Raw genomic sequence first — 16,327 nt, forward strand, 5'->3', positions numbered from 1 at the left:
TATTACGAAGATGTTCCGTACGAGATGGTTGAGGAGAATGGTGCCTCTTGGGTGAAGCCTGATTATAGCTCCACTTCTCTGGCTTATGCTCTGAGTAACTGCAGGTTCGACGCCAACTCGAGATACGAGCTAAATGATCTGGAGAATATCGAATTCCACGATGCGCAAGATCCGAACGACCAGACGTTAGTAGTTTACAGAATGCTAGAGACCTATGGGAAGGCACTGGGGACGGTCTTCAGGAACCAGTAGGCAGAAAGGGATTCTCTATGTTTGACGATCTCAATGAATATGTAATTCCAACAAGGCCAAGTTACTGTCAACTTTTGAATATTTGGATCCTTTTAGTGGGAGGTTTAGCATCAACGTTGCCGGATTGGGGATGTTGAGTCAGCCTTACCTCCCGCATTCAAACTTTAACCAATAATTTTACTTTGCATCACGATTGTGTTGCGTATATAACAGTGATAAATGACAGGGGAAGCTTCAACGTCTCGTATAACAGCCTTCATCTGTATAACAGTGCGGTTGTTTGGTCGCCTTGTATAACAATCTTCATCTGTAGAACAGTTCGGTTGTCTGGTTGCCTCGTATAACAGCCTATACGGCAGCTCGGCGATCTCGCTACTTTGAGATTCTTTCTATGGCTTTGATTTGTTTTTCTCTTAGATTTGTTACAATGTGCATGATTGTAATCGGAGTAGTAGTTACTTGTCGACGACAAGTTGTCGTATGCATCGGAGGCGAGTGTATGCTTCATTGGTGGGTCACTCAATGTTATTCCTACATTCAATGATGACGCCAATGTGGTGTTGATACTATCAACACCACATCAGCGTCATCAACTTCCTAGGAGTTCAACGACTTTCGTCTTCCACCTTGTGTCTCGTCCTTTCATAGCTCCCAACTCTACTCCTTATCTACTCCACTAAATCGAGAGATGAGAGCAAAATTTATCTGACGTGTTCCTGGAAAAGCGTATACCAAATTCTCTGTTGGTTGATTTCCACTCAGGGCGCGACAGAATGGAAGCTCATACAGGAGATTTCTAGGCTGCCACCAGGGTTGGCCGACTTGGCAGGGTCATCAGATGCCCTTAGGAGTTCACAGTAGATTCTCTCAACGCTTCCCTTCCAAGCTTGTGTGCATAAACCGTCGCATGAAACGAACCTCGGCATTCAATGATCCAACAAGCTCGACGCAGGACGAAAAACGATCTCGTCGGCCCTCTTTGATGGAAGAGCTGGAAGATTCGCAGACTGCCTTGGATGCTGTAGATAAGGAATGTTGTCGCGAGCTCATTCGAGTAACCCGAGTGTTCATAGTATCGTTTCAGCCACTTGATCAAGGTACAACGAGAATATGATTCTCAAAAGCAGCCGTTATACGAAGCCCGGGCTCGAATATTAGAGAGAATACCCAACTTTTGGCTACAGGTTGGTGCTATCAGGGAACAATTGTCTATGATCAGTACCAGGTCGGAAACAAGCTGGAAAGGGCTAGACCGACGAGCTCGATAACCTTCAATCACGAGCATCAGACTGAGATTACCTTGATCTCTTATATTCATCGCTAAGACTGTTACCATAGGTAGATCCAGAAACGAATAACACGTAGGTTCAATACATGTTGTAGTACTCTTGTACGGGTGAGACGGTCTTAATGGTATCGTCTCAGATGGTAGTTCATGTACTCTACCAACTGTTGTCATAATTAGATTCTTATGGTCATCACTTCGAACCATCTTTTATACATCTGGAGAATGTTTCGTGATCAAATATATTTCTTTCAAGAAACCCCGACAGCTGGCTTTCTAAAGGGTCACTACATGAAAGCCTGGCCGGGTATACCAAGTCTACAGCAGCACGCACACTCATGTCCACTGAGCGTTCCACGTCGGCTCCGTTGAACAGGAGAGGACTGTCTTTGATTCTTTGGCTTTAAGAGCCTCAGTGCAACTATGAAACACAACATCGCTGTAGGTGAGATGAAAACATCACCAAACTCGTCTTTCAGAAACACTCACTACTGTGGTGGCGAAGGTCTTCTCACCACGCTTGACCTTTAGTTCTGCGGGGGATCCACATTGAACCCCCAAGGTCTCGTAAACGTCATAGACGGACCGGACCGGTCTTCCATCGATGCTCTCGATGACATCACCAACCTTCAATCCCGCCTTAGCCGCTGGGGTCTGGCCCTTTACTTGAACGATTCGGACAACATCTTGAGTGCCTGATACCACCAATTCCTCTATAAACACAAACAGGCTAGCGAGTTACCGTATCCAGCGCCATCATCGGTCCTGTTGGTGATGACCATACCAAGATAGGGAGGACTCCAATATCCGTTACTCGTGATGGAATCCGCTATATGCCTCACGAGTTGGAGAGGAAGCGCCAAACTGACTCGAAAGGTATCTTATAAGTCTATACAGTGAGGGATTACTCACCCGAACTCGCCACATTTCTTCACAATCATGCCAATGCATCGACCATCTCTCGTTACAGCTGGTGACCCCGACATACCTGATAGAAAGTAGTGAAGGTGTGGTATGATATAGGGAAATACCTGGTAGAGTGGTCACACTGAGCTGGATGAAGCGCCAACGACGCGAGCTGTTATCTATTGACCTGAATACAAAGTGATGCCGATCCATAGGAGGTCTTCGGCCCACCCTTCGGTGAAGCTCTGCCTCGGGTTACTGACTATCCCCACGGCACCAGCAAGGTCATCACCCCCGCCAGCGCCGCCTCCCATAGTGCATGCCCAAGTACCTAGGAAAGGCGATAGACACAGAGAACACAGGAAAACAGAATGCCTCTTTCTGGTAGACGGTCACTGCCGTCCTCGACGGGTTTCAACTCCTCTGATTTCTGTAACGAGAATACTGCAACGTCGCCCTCTGAGGAAAAAACACATTTCGCTACCGCATAGTAGCAATGAACATCACCTTCAGTTTTGCCCTCGAGTTTAACTTCTTCCCAACGGCCGCTCACCGGTAGCTTCACCCAAAGAACGTCACCGAGCCGAGGGTCTACTCCTCCCTGTGCGAACCCTATCCTTTTCCTCAACGTATGAGCCGCGCTGATGAGGTAAGTCCTCCCTTTCTCCTCCTTGTACACAAACGCTGTCCCTATCTGTGTTCCCGGAGGGTTGCCGCCCTGCGGACTGGCATACAGCAAGACCACGGAAGATTCGAGCGACTTGAAGACGCCCCTGAAGTCGGTGTTATCCTCGCCGTACTCCTCACAGCTCGCCACTGGTGCTGAAGCTGACAGAAGGGCTACGCTCAGACTAGCAAACGATACCGCTGCTTTGACGCAAGGCGACCAAGGACGGCCCTCTTGATATGGCTGATGTCCGCCCCTTACAGGGCTAGCGAGGCTCCCACTATTGGCTAGAGTGGAGCGATACACGCTTGATGAGGAGTGGAAGGTGCGCACAAGGGCAGCAATGAAGGGACGCCGACCAAAAAGAAAGGGCGCCACTCGAGACAGGTTTTGGGACATTATAGGGTGTCAAAAACCTAAGTCCGGGAGGGACTCAACTCAGGGCATTTCAGAACTCAGTCGAGACCAATAGGCTTCTGCGGAGCACCTCTCTGTCGCATCGATTGCAAGAGGTAGGCCAATGACGCTATCAAGATCGTCACTGCTACGACCAGCAACTTCAACACTGTTGTTTTCAACCTCTCTAACTTATCTCGTTGTGTTCTTTCCCCCACGTGGGTGACACTGGAAGGTTGAGGGTCTTCCGAAGGAGTCCCCGTAGACGATTCATTTTCCACCACTGGAGATGTCTCGGGTACTTCTTCCTCTTCAACAACACTCTCTATGGGTTGGCCGCCATCCTCCGAGTTACCCCCGCCCTCCTCCTCCTTGTCGTGGCTTTGCGTAATCATAGTCTTGGCCAACTTTGACGTCTTGGAGGCGTACCTTTCATTCCATAGCAAGCAGCAGCAGCGGTGCCCTCCCAAAGCCTACTCTCGCTTTGCGCACTTCAACTCATTGAGCGCAGCCCTGATCTGTGGATCGGTAGGACATAGACGATACCTAATATACCGTGACCTGGGCGAGACCGACCATCCTCGTGCTCACGCCGCCAACAGGGACTTTTTCGCTCGTGTATAATCGTCCTTGTACTTCATAAACACCATGCCTTGCCAATACAGAGCCTTCACGTTCTCATGATCTATCTTCAGAGCCTACCAACGACCACACTATGAGGGATGTCCGAGCTCTGCTGCTCACCTGGTGTGTTTGGCTGAGGACCTCATCGAAGTCCTCGAGCTTGTACTTGCAGATTGCGAAAGAAACATGACATTTCTGGCCAGCGACCAGCGTGATAGAAACCGTATCGACTTTCCGTCTTCCTCACCAGCTTGCTAGCGTTAAACCACTCCCTGTCGACCTTGGAATCCGGAAAGCAATAGTCGAAATTGAGTAGTGCCTTCCGATACCACACCGCCGCCAACCCACAGTTGCCTTCTCGAAGGTACTCATTGGCCTTCTGCCGCATCGTATCAGCGCCTGATGATAACACCAATGCGCTCAAGAGGTGTAGTAGAGCACACCTTGTAGTTTGTCTTTAGTGGGCATATCGTACAGCTGTTGCTCCTTACGATGATCATGAGAGCATCCACCTAACGCTCCTGACCTCATCAGTTCAACACACTCGGGGCCTGACATGACAATACCCCTCAGCCGTTGATGGGACTATACCATGTTCATGGTCCAAAGGGCACCGTTCTTGGGCCTGTCTTAGGTCCTCTTCCCTCTTGGCCATCTCCAACTCCGCCTCCTCCTTAGCCTTCATCTCAGCCTCCATTCGTTGAAACTTAGAATAATCGTTGGAGTATGGTGTCGGGTTGGTAACAGTCGGCAAGGCCTTCTCCGAGGCTGAGCAAAGCAGTGATGGACAGATTTGGTCTAGCTGGTCGGTCGTACTGGCAGACTCATCTTTGTACACTTTCTCATTCAACCAGTCTCCGGCCAACTCCCTTATCATACAACTTTCATTCTCTGTGAAATAACAAGCACTTCCTCCACTGTGGTCCTTGTGGGTAGACATGGGAGGCTAAGCCTGCCGTCTCGCAAACACACTGTAAACGCGACAACTTAAAAACTGGATAACAGCAGCTATGATGAACATGCCGAACGTAGATCGCTAGACCCGATAGCCACTTCTCCGGCTGGGGAGACCACCAAAGTAGCTGCGAGCAGTCGGAGGACGGCTTTGAAGTCACTAGGAGGGATGGAGGGAAGCATGGTCGGATCTGAGAGAAGGCGAACACCTCCACATTTCACCTTCAAAGATCTACCTTCAATGGCAGCCTTCACGACTTGTGATAGCGTGTCACCAGTCTTTGAGAATTCAGGGGCTTTGACCACCGACCGACAGAGCTCAACCATTTCCAGCTGGCCGATAGCGATGGTCTTGCCTGTCATCGGGGCGTAACTGAGAGTTGGAGGAGTCACAAGAAGACTAAGGAAGGCCCCATGACCCTACCACACCACGTCAATCATCAGCAGAGGGGTGGTCGGTCGTTGAGCTGCTGAGAGGCGGAGTAATGCATTCTCGGAGGCGATAGAGTCAGCCGGTCGCCAAGATATCTAAGGTCCAACCGAGGAAGATACCAAATAGGTCCTCTTCCTCCTCACCAGCCTGTTCACCACTGCTGCACAGGGCGACTCAGCAGGAGTCATGATGGCCCTTATGTCGGTGACCGGCCGTAGCATACTCGTCGTCTTCACAGAGGTGTTGGCCGCCTCGCGAGATTCCTCCTCCACACCGTGAAGATCCCTTTGCCGTCGGTCGCGATCTGACAGGAGCAGATGGGGATAAGCAAAGCCGCTAGAGGAGTATTACACATGGACAACTTGTTCCATAGGCCTCCGAGCTCAGGGTTGGAAAACGAACTCCCCTCCAGAGTGGTACTCAGAGGGGCCAGGAGGATATCGATCAGCCTCCCACCAGAGACCCTGAAGGGCATTGCACTCCTAACGGCATGACAGCTCACCTCGTCTTCACTCCGACCAATCGAGAGGCTATCGTCTCTATGAGGCCCTTCTTATCGTCATCATCGGTATCAACACATACACCCAAAGTATACCTACTCTTGTTGTTGCACACTAGGCCTGACGACATTCCCTTACATGTGCCCAAGGGCGGGGTCCAGCAATCTGAGAACCACCAAACCGCGATCAAAAGATAGCAGCCACACTTCAAGTCTCATCCACTCCTCTACTGTATCCTCAGTCTCTTTGACTACTACAGGGATCCACGCCTCGACCGGTGGGGCCCTGCCAATAGGAGTACTCTAGTACAACCAACGACACTACAGGGCCCTTCTCCTCAGAGTTAGCTCCTCCACTGTAGCATCCATCTGACCATGATAGTTGCCTGGTCCATGATCGTGAGCTCACATTTATCCTCCCTTCCACTCCCATGGACACGCCCGAGGCCAGAGCACTGACAACAGCATCAGACGTTTCCTCAGCCAAGTCGATCTCCTCCATGAGGTTCGTCCCTTCAAGATCGGTGATGATGCATATAAGAGAGGACGAGAGACCCTCATGGACTCCCTCAAGCAGTGCCCTCGCCAGCACAGTACCACTGAGGACAGGACTAGAGTAGTGGAGACGGGGAGGAGGAGGAGGGGGACAGTACCCATCTAGGAGACCCTCTGGGGCGATGAAGGTTCCACCATGAGGGCAGCTAGCTTGCTGCAGCTTCGTCTCAGGACGATGATGATGATGACGACACAAGTGGTGCCATACAATGACAACGTATAGCCTTCCACTAGTCTGTTTGGTAGAGCGATAGACCATCTTGCACGCCTTCATCGACGTCGAGGTCGCAGGTTCGATCCCCACCGACGGAGCTCTCCCCTCCACAGCAGCCATTCCCACCTCAAGCTTTCGTCGTAGCCCCTCTCCCACGACCACCCTATCGGACCTAGACCACGGCAGCTCATCAAGGCAGCCTCGCCTGACCTACAGGCCTTCCAACGACTTGTACCAATCTTGGGACTCAGCCAGTACAGCATTCAAACGTTTCACCAAGGAGTAGCGTGAGGACCAATCAGACTCTATGATGGCTCTGTCCTGGACAGGCTTTGAATCTTTCCAAGAGGAACCTCGGAAGCGCTCACCCGCACAAGTTCGATCCTCTCAGCCTTCAACTTTGCAATCCGGAACTCGAGATCGCCCAATTGCCTAGTGGGAGGAGATATCCCTAACACCCCAATGGGCCTACTTATAGCCCTTCAGGGCCTCCCTCGACTTCGCTGCCTCGTCTCTCGCTGCCCTCTTCTCCCGAAGTGCCCTCGACAGACACCGACGGAGGTCCTCCCAGAGCTCAATGGGCACCCTTGCAAAGTCCATCCCACCTCGTCCCGAAGGCTGAGGATAAGACTGCTCAAGTCGCTGATGCATCGAGGGACATACATCCCGCATCACGCAGTCCATGCTCGAGAGAACCAACTCCTCCTCCTCCTCGACACCATCACGACGAATGGACGAGGAAGGGAACCGGGAGGAAGAGGAGGACGACGATGCAGTACTAAAGTAAGGACCTAATCGAGCAACTTAAGAGAAATGAGCAGCTCCTCGGCATGGCTAGGACTCCGGTGATCATCGTTATCATGAAGTTGGGTACTAAGGACGTAGTCCCCTGCATGGAATTTCCTGTCGAACACAGTAGAGATCGAGGCCCCAGCAGTGATCTTGGCACGCCCATCAGGGAGCACTGGGGACGTCCTCGCCCGAACTTTAGGAGCTGAACGACCGCCGTGAAGGACCAGAACGGCCAATGTGGTGATCCACCTCGTTTGGGCTTCGAAGAACTCATCGTGGGAACCTCGCGGAGCTGAGGAGTGTTTGTCTACTGTCAACGCAAGGATGTTGAGGTGATGAAAGTTAACAAAAACGTTATAGAGATGAGGATGATGACCGTGCTTATGGAGACTATGAACGATCAGCAAAAGTGATAGTTCCGGCCCAACAAAGAGGTCCTCGTGGGGGAACTGGTAGTGAAGTATGACATGAAAACTTGGTACTAGCCGAAGCGGTCAAGAGAGTAACCTCCCGAGAATCTCTCTCAGCTCGCTGGTACTAGCACGGTAGAGGACGAGGAAGACCCCTGAGTTGAAGAGAATGTCGCTACAGCTGAGAGCACACATCTACCCCTGTCGGTCTTTCCTCTTCCCCCAGGAGATCCATCTCCCTCGATCTCGACCCATCACCCTCCTCGATGTCATGTGGCTGTTCTGATGAGGCTGACGAGGACCAGTCGTCATCCGTGTCACCGAAACGGTGGGAGTAGGGCTCCTGTGTCACACCTGAGGGCCCCGACAATAGCAACGGAAGGCGAAGCATGATACGTACCGAGCTGGTACACTCCTCCCCTCTTCCTATTGCGCCATCCGTAACACATGACCTGGAACAAGCCTCAATGGTAACGACCGGAAGGCCAGCTTACGCAGCACGCTGCAGTGACGAGCAGACCCGCAACGGCGACCACTATAGCAATGCTTAGATCGGACAACGCTGGAGAGGCAGCCATCATGGCATCAGGCCGAGGCGTGGGTCGTAGGGTCTTTTCCGTCTCTGATTGGCCCTCCTTCTTTGGTGGTTTCACTGGACTCTGCGTTTGCATGGGAGGAGAGGTCTTAGGGGAAGGGGAGTACAGAGAGCAGACCCTGGCCTGGGTAGTAGCCTACCGAATTCATCCATGGGGGCATCGCTCCTCGAACAGGCTCTGGTCTTTCCACGTACTGTGGACAGTCAGCCGTAGCCCAGCCGAGCCGCCGATCCTCGAGGTCAAATATGATATCGTGGCCCTGCATCCACGATGCACCTGCATTAAACACCCTTGCTGGGGATCGAACCCGAGACCTTTCGATTACCCAATACTGTCTCTTTTGCATGATTGTCTTCAAAGGTGTAACAATACGTATTGCTATTTGCTTTATTATACCTGAACACTCGCGAGGTGCTTTCCAATGTGCATGCGTGCATACCATAACTCTCAACACAGCCAACTTACATGTAGAACATGGGATACCACATCCGGTGCTTCCCTCCAACAGTAAATCGCAAGACGGGAAACGACGAAGTGTCATTGCCAGGTGCCTTCAAAAACCGATTCGAACAACATGATCAACAACAACAAATGCCTCGCCTTACCACCCAACACGCTCGGTCCTTTCGAGTAGCCCCTCCGCAGGCTCCATCCTTGCAGATCTCATCAAGAGCTGACGTTATACCATTGAAGATTCCTGTCGGTAGATACCTGATCACGATTAGTCCTACCCGAAACCGACCGGCAACTCTACGTATATGTCGTCCCGGAGTCCACCATGGCATCACCGAAACTCGCTTGGTCGGTGGATATTTCCTTAGCCTGATCACAAGGACACCTCACAAAGGAGGGGAATTCATAAACTTACCCCAGTCACTGCCTTCACAGTAGAGGGTTGGTCCTCTGGGTACACACCTAGCGACTGAATGCTGATGTAGTAGTAGCCTCGATCGGTGCTCATAGGAGCCCAGCTGACCGAAGACCTGAAAGCCTCAATCACGATGGAGACAACTGAGCTACGGTACGTATGCCTCGTCGCATTGTAACCGCCGACAACGAGTTGCCCACCCCAGGTAGCCAAACACATGGAGAAGAGGCTCTTATCGACCTGCAAAAAATGCTCCTGCCAGGGATCGAACCCGCGCCATGCCCACGGGATTCTCCTTAGAATCAAAGAGAGTCTCCAGAACCGTTCGGCCACCACCTCTAGATGGTGCCATCCCCATAATACCTAACCACGACCCCTCAAGCACACGTAAAGACCCTCCCACGCCTACCATTGGCCTTCTGCGTATAGAAAAGTTTATTCTCGCTGGTATGGCAGCCTAACTTCGTCATCACCGCAGGGTTGAGCTCATCGTGGTCATCCAGACTAACATAGTCCTCAAACCAGTACCCTTCTATACTAGAGCCCTCAGTATACGACTGATGGTAACTGACGAGGAATAAGAAAGCAACAGAATGCATCACCATTCCTTACTAGCATTTATCTTCTCGACATTGCGTTCTGAACGTCGCAGGACAATCGTCACAAGACAACCACTTAGCAGTGGAACTCTTATTAATGTCGAAATGCGGGTCTATATGGTTCCCCACATGAGCCTTCGGTATCTCGCATGTGAAACCAGGCAGTGTAGAGCCTATAATCAAGCAACAGTACAGACGCATACCAACAGGGCCGACCTACCAGTATCAACGATAAGACTCGTTCGCTGTTGTGGAGTACCCACCAGTAGGTCTATGAACCAGTAAGCATACTGGTCTATATGCCCGAACAGCTTAGCCGTTATAATAGTGTCACCTTTCAAGAGCACAACCATCATCACCTCGAAGTCCTCCACGACTCACCCCGGCTATATACCAGTTCTCTTGGACTACCACTAACACCATTCAGCTTGCGTATACCTAAGCCCTCACCATCGTAGCCCCTCACCCTCGGCTCCGCATGAGCCATCGTGAGGGCGGATAGGGCCAGTAGTAGCAAGGGCACCAGCATGGACAATGCAGTAGTACACAGACATGCCGAATAGGCTCGAGGCGACATCGTTGACAAAGATCAACAACAACAACAAAGAGTCAACTACAACCCTGGACGCAGACCAAGAACACGATGCTATGGCACAAGATGGTGATATGTCAACGTCTTTAAGAGCAGCAATAGAACTGCTCGCGAGCTCTCATCTCAGGTATTGGTTGAAACACAGGAACCTGGCAACTGATCGACAAGGCATCCACCCCTTACGAGAAAGTACTTGAGCAACATGCGATGGGGGATCGTCGTCCCTAGTGCGTGGTAGCCTTCTCGGAAACAGTTGGTGGCTTCACAGGGAGCTTCGCTCCGCTAAGACCTACATATTCATACCACTCCTTCTCCACATCCTGATCACACATCTTACATAATCCACATGCTGCTGGAGCTTGTTCTTTCCCAACCCCACAGCTCAAACAGGGCCTATCCCACGTTATTGAGTCCACCACAGCACCAAAGACATCCCTCTCAGCATAGGGGTAGTCCATTATGCTAAAGCCCAACTCACAGAGTTCTCCCAAATACACCGTCAACTGAACAACACTCAGACTATGCCGGGACAAGACCAGGAGGGCCTACCTTGCCGTGCTCATCGCGACCAATAATGAAGTCATACCGCAGGGCCGGAGCTGGCTGGTCCGCCTCCGTCAGCATCCATCGCTGCCAGGCTCGTATGCACGTGTGGCATATACCCTCGGCCTGAGTAACGACGACGACGACTACCAATGCCACCCTGCAGGGCCCTCGTACAACCCTACTTCCTTCAGGGCCTCAACATCTCCCTCAAACCACCTATGGGCAGCCTCTGTTCGGTCCTGAAACCGACGACACTCACGAACAGAGACCCATCTAGCTCTGAGAAAAAACGTTCCCCAGGGTTTGATAGCAATGAAGAAAATGATGTTCCTAATGTGATGATGACATTTACATTGGAAACTGATTAAAGAATGTGTTCCTAGCCATACGTGGAAAATTCAAAATGAGTTTTCCCCCGGGATCATTATAGGTTCCTGGACGACTCTCTGATCGAGAGCTCTCACGCACATCCGGTCCTTCCTACCATAGACCTCTCGAAGTCCCTATACAGCCCATCCTCGCTGATCCTGGCAAAAGTGGAGTACGTCACGTGGCGAACCTCTCCCATAGCGGTGATAAATCTCATCTCAAGGCTATTCGGAACCCTCTCTTGCACCTGACCTCCTATAGGATTCCATCATAACAGTAGCAGCCTCTACCAAAACAGAATCGTTCTTGCAAGTCGGCTGCAGGAGAACATCCTGCATCTGGCTGGCCAACGACGAAGCCTCAGCGTCAAACGTGCGGACATCCATAGCCTCCCAGGAGTAACCAAGCTTACAAACACCACCTATGGGAAGTGACAGTAACAAGAAGTCGCTACTGTTGAGCTGAGGCATCACCTCGCACCAAGGGTTTGCCGTCCATGATGATTTTGAGATTGTCCAATGCAGACTGGGCAGCAGCGTGAGCTGATGTGATCACAGAGCCTCTGCTAACCTACGGGGGGTCACTACAGTGCGTGGCAATTTGATATGCAAATGTGAAAGATGAACGTTTTTCCCGAGATCAACGATGACAGCTTTGAAGCTTCACAAACTGTATGAACATGTACTGCGAGAAACGTGATCGTAATTCATAGCAACTCCTAAGGGGAGGCATCTTACGAAATACTCACATCTCACAGGTTTACGGTATGAGACAGTAATGCTATAGTAGGTAGTAGTATTGATGAAACAGTTCTACTCGAAAACCTAACTTAGAAAAATAACACCCAATTTTCTGCACGAGCACATGTGCTCTCATATGTTTATGACGATGATGTGGCGTAGATACACGACGCCATACAACACTATTGGACTATATCAGTGGCTTCCTCAGCTGAACTCAGGAGTCCCTCAAGCGATAATCCAACAATTTACACACGACTTCGAGTAGGAGCCTACAAAAATCAACGGGAATTCCGCCACTTTTTCTCAGAATTTCCTAATTGTCATCAACACATGTAGTTCTACAGCACGCAACTACGGGCAGAGGGTCGAGTATTAAGCCATACCCTTTCACAACTCTTCATTTAGCCTTACCTTAACACATTTAGGTAATCGCAGATCCTCTTGAAGACAGAGGTGGGCGTACAGGTCCTTAGCCACTATGGTGCGATGTAGATGCGACGTATGAGGAAAGCGAGTACAGATGCCTATAGCCTCCATTCTGGCAGAGACAGCAATAGAGAGCACAAGCCACTGACAACTCCTACCTGGCCAGAAGGTTGAAGAAAGAATCACGAGCAACGAAACCGCCAATGTTAGGATTGCAAGAGTCTTCAAACTCACATACCCATAGGAAGTACATACCAGCACGATGCCTGCCAGGCCACGATATAAGTCGCCAACAGCATCATGAGGACACCACCTTCCAGTGAGCTGGCACACAATCGCTCTCTCGCTGATCTTGTCAAGTTCAGCACTGCACTTTACATACGTTGTCAGGACTTCGTAGTCGGGCCCTATACGCCTATATAGTTCCCCTAGCAGCGATACGATATACCTGACAGAGCTTCATAACCCCATCAAAAAACCTAGTAGCACGCACGCGTCAGAGATGGTTGATCCCGTCTCGCCCCAGCTCGGGAAGTCCCACTCGTTAGCCGCATCAGGGTTGGCCCAGCGGACCTAGTAAGCACTAGAGCCTCAGGAGCAGCCTCGCAGACCCTACCACATGTAGGCTGACCGAAGGCCTAGGGTTAGGTGGGCTCAGCTTGAGATCTCCCGCAGGGACATTCTCCGTCACCCTGGACGTGTCCAGTCTCATCGAGCCCCTCTCATACCACAGGGAATGATCATAGCAAACCAAGGGCCACGTGTGCCTGCAGCCAACAACCATCTACTCAGCGTCGGAGGAATATATGTTCGCTCTCCTCAGCTGAGCTCAGGATTTCTCTCCCTGATCATATAAGTTCACACACGAATTTCTATATTGCCACCAACACACGAATTTGCTCAGAATTTCCATATTGTCACCAAAACTTCCCCCTTCACTTCCCCCTCCTACTTCTCATTAGGCCGGTACTCGCTCTTGCGCCAATCCCTCACGACCGTAGCAGTCATCCATCTATCACTCCACCCTGTAGGAGGTGACGTAAAAGCATCAGCGGGTGAGGCTACTGCCATCCAACAGTATTGGGAGGAAGCCGATCTAGAAATTTGCATCCTATAGAACACCCATCTGACAAGAAAAACCAGTGTGGCCCTCTAGGGCAGCGCAAGTTCCCTACAGCCTATGGCCTGCCGCTAACGCCTCGGGCAGGTGAGTGACGGTGTGCATGTCGTAGTGAGGCTCCTCCTGTCTATCGGGATGAGGGGGAATCCTAAACCCTGTACCGTTGAAGCCGTTACTGATGACTACACCGCTGTTGTCAGTGTAAGAGGGTGTTGTCATTTCACAATCAGGTGTGGGGGTAGGCATAGTAGATGTTGCTAAAGATGGTGATGATGGGGAAGACATTTGAACCAACACAGGCTACTGTTTATACCACTCCAACTGCAACACGTACAGGAGTACTATGAGAAAAAAGTAGAGGGTGAATGACAGTACTTAAGAATGCGATAAACGAGCTCACTCTGGAGGCACCGCGTCGTCACCGTTGAGTTTCACACCGCTGACTTTTCCAAGGACATCAACGACTGCCCACCACTCCCTACCCATACACCGACGAAACATAGCAGCCTCCTCGTTGTCCATGTGCAATTCCAACTTGAGAGTTCTATTCTGGTACACCAGTACCCTGTCAAAGGTAAAGAGTAAACCAATAGAGTCTCCAGCAGACACCTGTGGAGGGAAAATTCCCATCACGAAGATTGTCTACTGCTACTACCTCTCGTGCTGGTCGCCACTGCCTTGAGCTCACCTTATGAGCCCGACCATTCACCCACAGCTGTAGAGGATCATAGCCGATCAGGAGGGAGCAGGGCCCCTCTACCTTTGGGGCTAGAGTGGCAATGGCATCCTCCTGAACTCGAGAGGAGGGTAGGTTAGTAACTAACAGGAAAGGCTGTGGACCGACTCGGACACAATAGTCGTTAGTACCATTTGAAGGGTCGATAGTGGTGAGGCCCAGGGCAAAGGTCTTCATAGCTGTTGCCGTCTTGATGATAGTAATAGAGTAGTAGAGCCCTCCACTGGGTAAACTCGCAGTAGGTGGTAACCTGACAGGGAACGGTAAGCTACTACTACTACTACTACTACTACTACTACTACTACTACTACTGCTACTACTACTACTACTACTACTACTACTACTACTACTACTACTACTACTACTGCTACTACTACTACTACTACTACTACTACTACTACTGCTACTACTACTACTACTGCTACTACTACTAGTACTAGTACTACTACTACTACTACTACTACTACTACTACTACTACTACTACTATTACTTTTGTATAGGATCCTTACTGAACACCACCGCGTTGTTGATGCCGCTCTTCCTCATCGCAACTGTATCCTCCTCCTCTAGCTTCACTCGACTACCCTTAACCCTCGACTCAAACACCATCGGACGATACAAACGCAAGTAACTGAGCATCCAAGCACTCAAAGAATCCACTGTACTCAGTTCCCTCACTCGATCGCCTCCACTACATTTCCAGCCTTGCCGAGGACTTTAACACTAAGACACTCTCGTGACCGTCCCCTCTCTATAGGTGCTATGGCCAGGCCTATCTCAGTACAGGGAGGATCCCCCTTAGGCACGGCTCGACCAGTGACCGTAACAATCTCGCTATCCACCCTCTTCTCCCCTAGCCGCACTTCAACACCCACGAGGGAATTGCCGACCAAATTCAACACAGTAACTTGTACTTTATTCTTCCTCCCATACGCCAAAGACCTCGGTGTAGCATCTACTATCTCCATCTTGTCATAGTACTCAAATGCCGCTCTCAGTAGTAAGCTCTCACTGGCGTCCTCCATCACAACCAACACATCAGCAGGGCCCGGCAGGCCCCTCGTCATCGGCGCTAAGAACTGTCTTTGAGTCTTTTCAAGGGCCGCCACCTCTGCACAAGGCCTCCCACCAATTTTCAAATATGCTATCCCTTCCAACTGAATGCCACCCTCAGCCGAGACCTCAACCGTAAATCTACTGCCGCCTTGTCGTGGAGCTCCGGCTGGTTCGATAACAAGAGGAGCCATCTCACTAGAATAGGACACTACTGACCCGACCTCGTCCATCGAGGAAGCACATATGCTTACGTCGGAAGTTCGGCTAACGGCCCTCTCGGGTTTAGGGGCCACCCAGGACCCCCTTCCCTCAGTGACCTCATCCCGGCCCTCATCCGATTCCGAAAGGTTGAACGAAACGCTCCCCTTGGGACCCGACAACATGCTCTCCTCCGTTACGTCCTTATCCCCAGCAACAACTTCAGATGGACTACTAGACTCTTCCTCACCAAGGTTCTCGTCCTTCGTCATCGACTCTACTCCCATTTGCAATACCACACCATCCTCAACCGTCTTGAATTCGGAGGGTGGTGCCGGCAGAAGATCCATCAAGTCCTTGTGACCCTCAGCCACAGACTCGCTCGCCTTATCCGAGGTCGATCGGGCAACAGCTTTCTCTTGCTCCCAAGCATGGCTCAGCTTATCCAACCGTAATAGCAACTGGACCCTCTCAGCATCTTCAACTAAGC

At 50.9% G+C, this 16,327-nt stretch overlaps 5 protein-coding genes across 5 annotated transcripts in view; 1 reads left to right on the forward strand and 4 right to left on the reverse strand.

Moving 5' to 3' along the window:
• Window positions 1-24: 24 nt before the first annotated feature.
• Window positions 25-252, forward strand: Pmar_PMAR012328 (hypothetical protein; the record flags this gene model as incomplete). Its single annotated transcript, XM_002787510.1, has 1 exon — window positions 25-252. One exon carries the CDS (start codon window positions 25-27, stop codon window positions 250-252), a length of 228 nt encoding a protein of 75 aa, XP_002787556.1.
• A 1,744-nt stretch (window positions 253-1,996) lies between these two features.
• Window positions 1,997-3,509, reverse strand: Pmar_PMAR012329 (conserved hypothetical protein; the record flags this gene model as incomplete). The annotated part of the gene is made up of 6 exons (XM_002787511.1): window positions 1,997-2,232; window positions 2,280-2,401; window positions 2,450-2,525; window positions 2,569-2,630; window positions 2,675-2,774; window positions 2,951-3,509. 6 exons carry the CDS (start codon window positions 3,507-3,509, stop codon window positions 1,997-1,999), a joined length of 1,155 nt encoding a protein of 384 aa, XP_002787557.1.
• Window positions 3,510-3,565: 56 nt separating this feature from the next.
• On the reverse strand, window positions 3,566-8,658 carry Pmar_PMAR012330 (fk506 binding protein, putative; the record flags this gene model as incomplete). Its single annotated transcript, XM_002787512.1, has 21 exons — window positions 3,566-3,935; window positions 3,984-4,052; window positions 4,098-4,204; window positions 4,251-4,325; window positions 4,378-4,529; window positions 4,574-4,681; window positions 4,722-4,898; window positions 5,173-5,275; window positions 5,307-5,457; window positions 5,509-5,612; window positions 5,661-5,821; window positions 5,869-5,981; window positions 6,020-6,112; window positions 6,156-6,319; window positions 6,426-6,957; window positions 7,000-7,106; window positions 7,154-7,217; window positions 7,258-7,403; window positions 8,187-8,341; window positions 8,388-8,439; window positions 8,482-8,658. 21 exons carry the CDS (start codon window positions 8,656-8,658, stop codon window positions 3,566-3,568), a joined length of 3,180 nt encoding a protein of 1,059 aa, XP_002787558.1.
• Window positions 8,659-9,333: 675 nt separating this feature from the next.
• Pmar_PMAR012331 (AT hook motif protein, putative) lies at window positions 9,334-10,604 on the reverse strand (the record flags this gene model as incomplete). Its single annotated transcript, XM_002787513.1, has 7 exons — window positions 9,334-9,405; window positions 9,452-9,691; window positions 9,738-9,814; window positions 9,861-10,018; window positions 10,064-10,223; window positions 10,271-10,384; window positions 10,517-10,604. 7 exons carry the CDS (start codon window positions 10,602-10,604, stop codon window positions 9,334-9,336), a joined length of 909 nt encoding a protein of 302 aa, XP_002787559.1.
• Window positions 10,605-10,866: 262 nt separating this feature from the next.
• Window positions 10,867-16,327, reverse strand: part of Pmar_PMAR012332 (hypothetical protein) — a gene marked incomplete at both ends in the record, with an annotated part of 5,948 nt that continues 487 nt past the window's right edge. Inside the window, 19 exons of the mRNA XM_002787514.1 lie at window positions 10,867-10,931; window positions 10,980-11,145; window positions 11,192-11,311; window positions 11,371-11,427; window positions 11,673-11,804; window positions 11,848-11,978; window positions 12,031-12,127; window positions 12,712-12,838; window positions 12,885-12,992; window positions 13,040-13,174; window positions 13,220-13,299; window positions 13,343-13,493; window positions 13,679-13,852; window positions 13,902-13,994; window positions 14,247-14,455; window positions 14,535-14,665; window positions 14,714-14,832; window positions 15,074-15,214; window positions 15,262-16,321. Coding sequence (XP_002787560.1) covers window positions 10,867-10,931; window positions 10,980-11,145; window positions 11,192-11,311; window positions 11,371-11,427; window positions 11,673-11,804; window positions 11,848-11,978; window positions 12,031-12,127; window positions 12,712-12,838; window positions 12,885-12,992; window positions 13,040-13,174; window positions 13,220-13,299; window positions 13,343-13,493; window positions 13,679-13,852; window positions 13,902-13,994; window positions 14,247-14,455; window positions 14,535-14,665; window positions 14,714-14,832; window positions 15,074-15,214; window positions 15,262-16,321 — 3,296 coding nt within the window. The remainder of the gene's footprint in view (window positions 10,932-10,979; window positions 11,146-11,191; window positions 11,312-11,370; window positions 11,428-11,672; window positions 11,805-11,847; window positions 11,979-12,030; window positions 12,128-12,711; window positions 12,839-12,884; window positions 12,993-13,039; window positions 13,175-13,219; window positions 13,300-13,342; window positions 13,494-13,678; window positions 13,853-13,901; window positions 13,995-14,246; window positions 14,456-14,534; window positions 14,666-14,713; window positions 14,833-15,073; window positions 15,215-15,261; window positions 16,322-16,327) is intronic.

The sequence above is a fragment of the Perkinsus marinus genome (assembly GCF_000006405.1).
Source record: "Perkinsus marinus ATCC 50983 genomic scaffold scf_1104296929318, whole genome shotgun sequence".
NCBI lineage: Eukaryota > Perkinsozoa > Perkinsida > Perkinsidae > Perkinsus > Perkinsus marinus.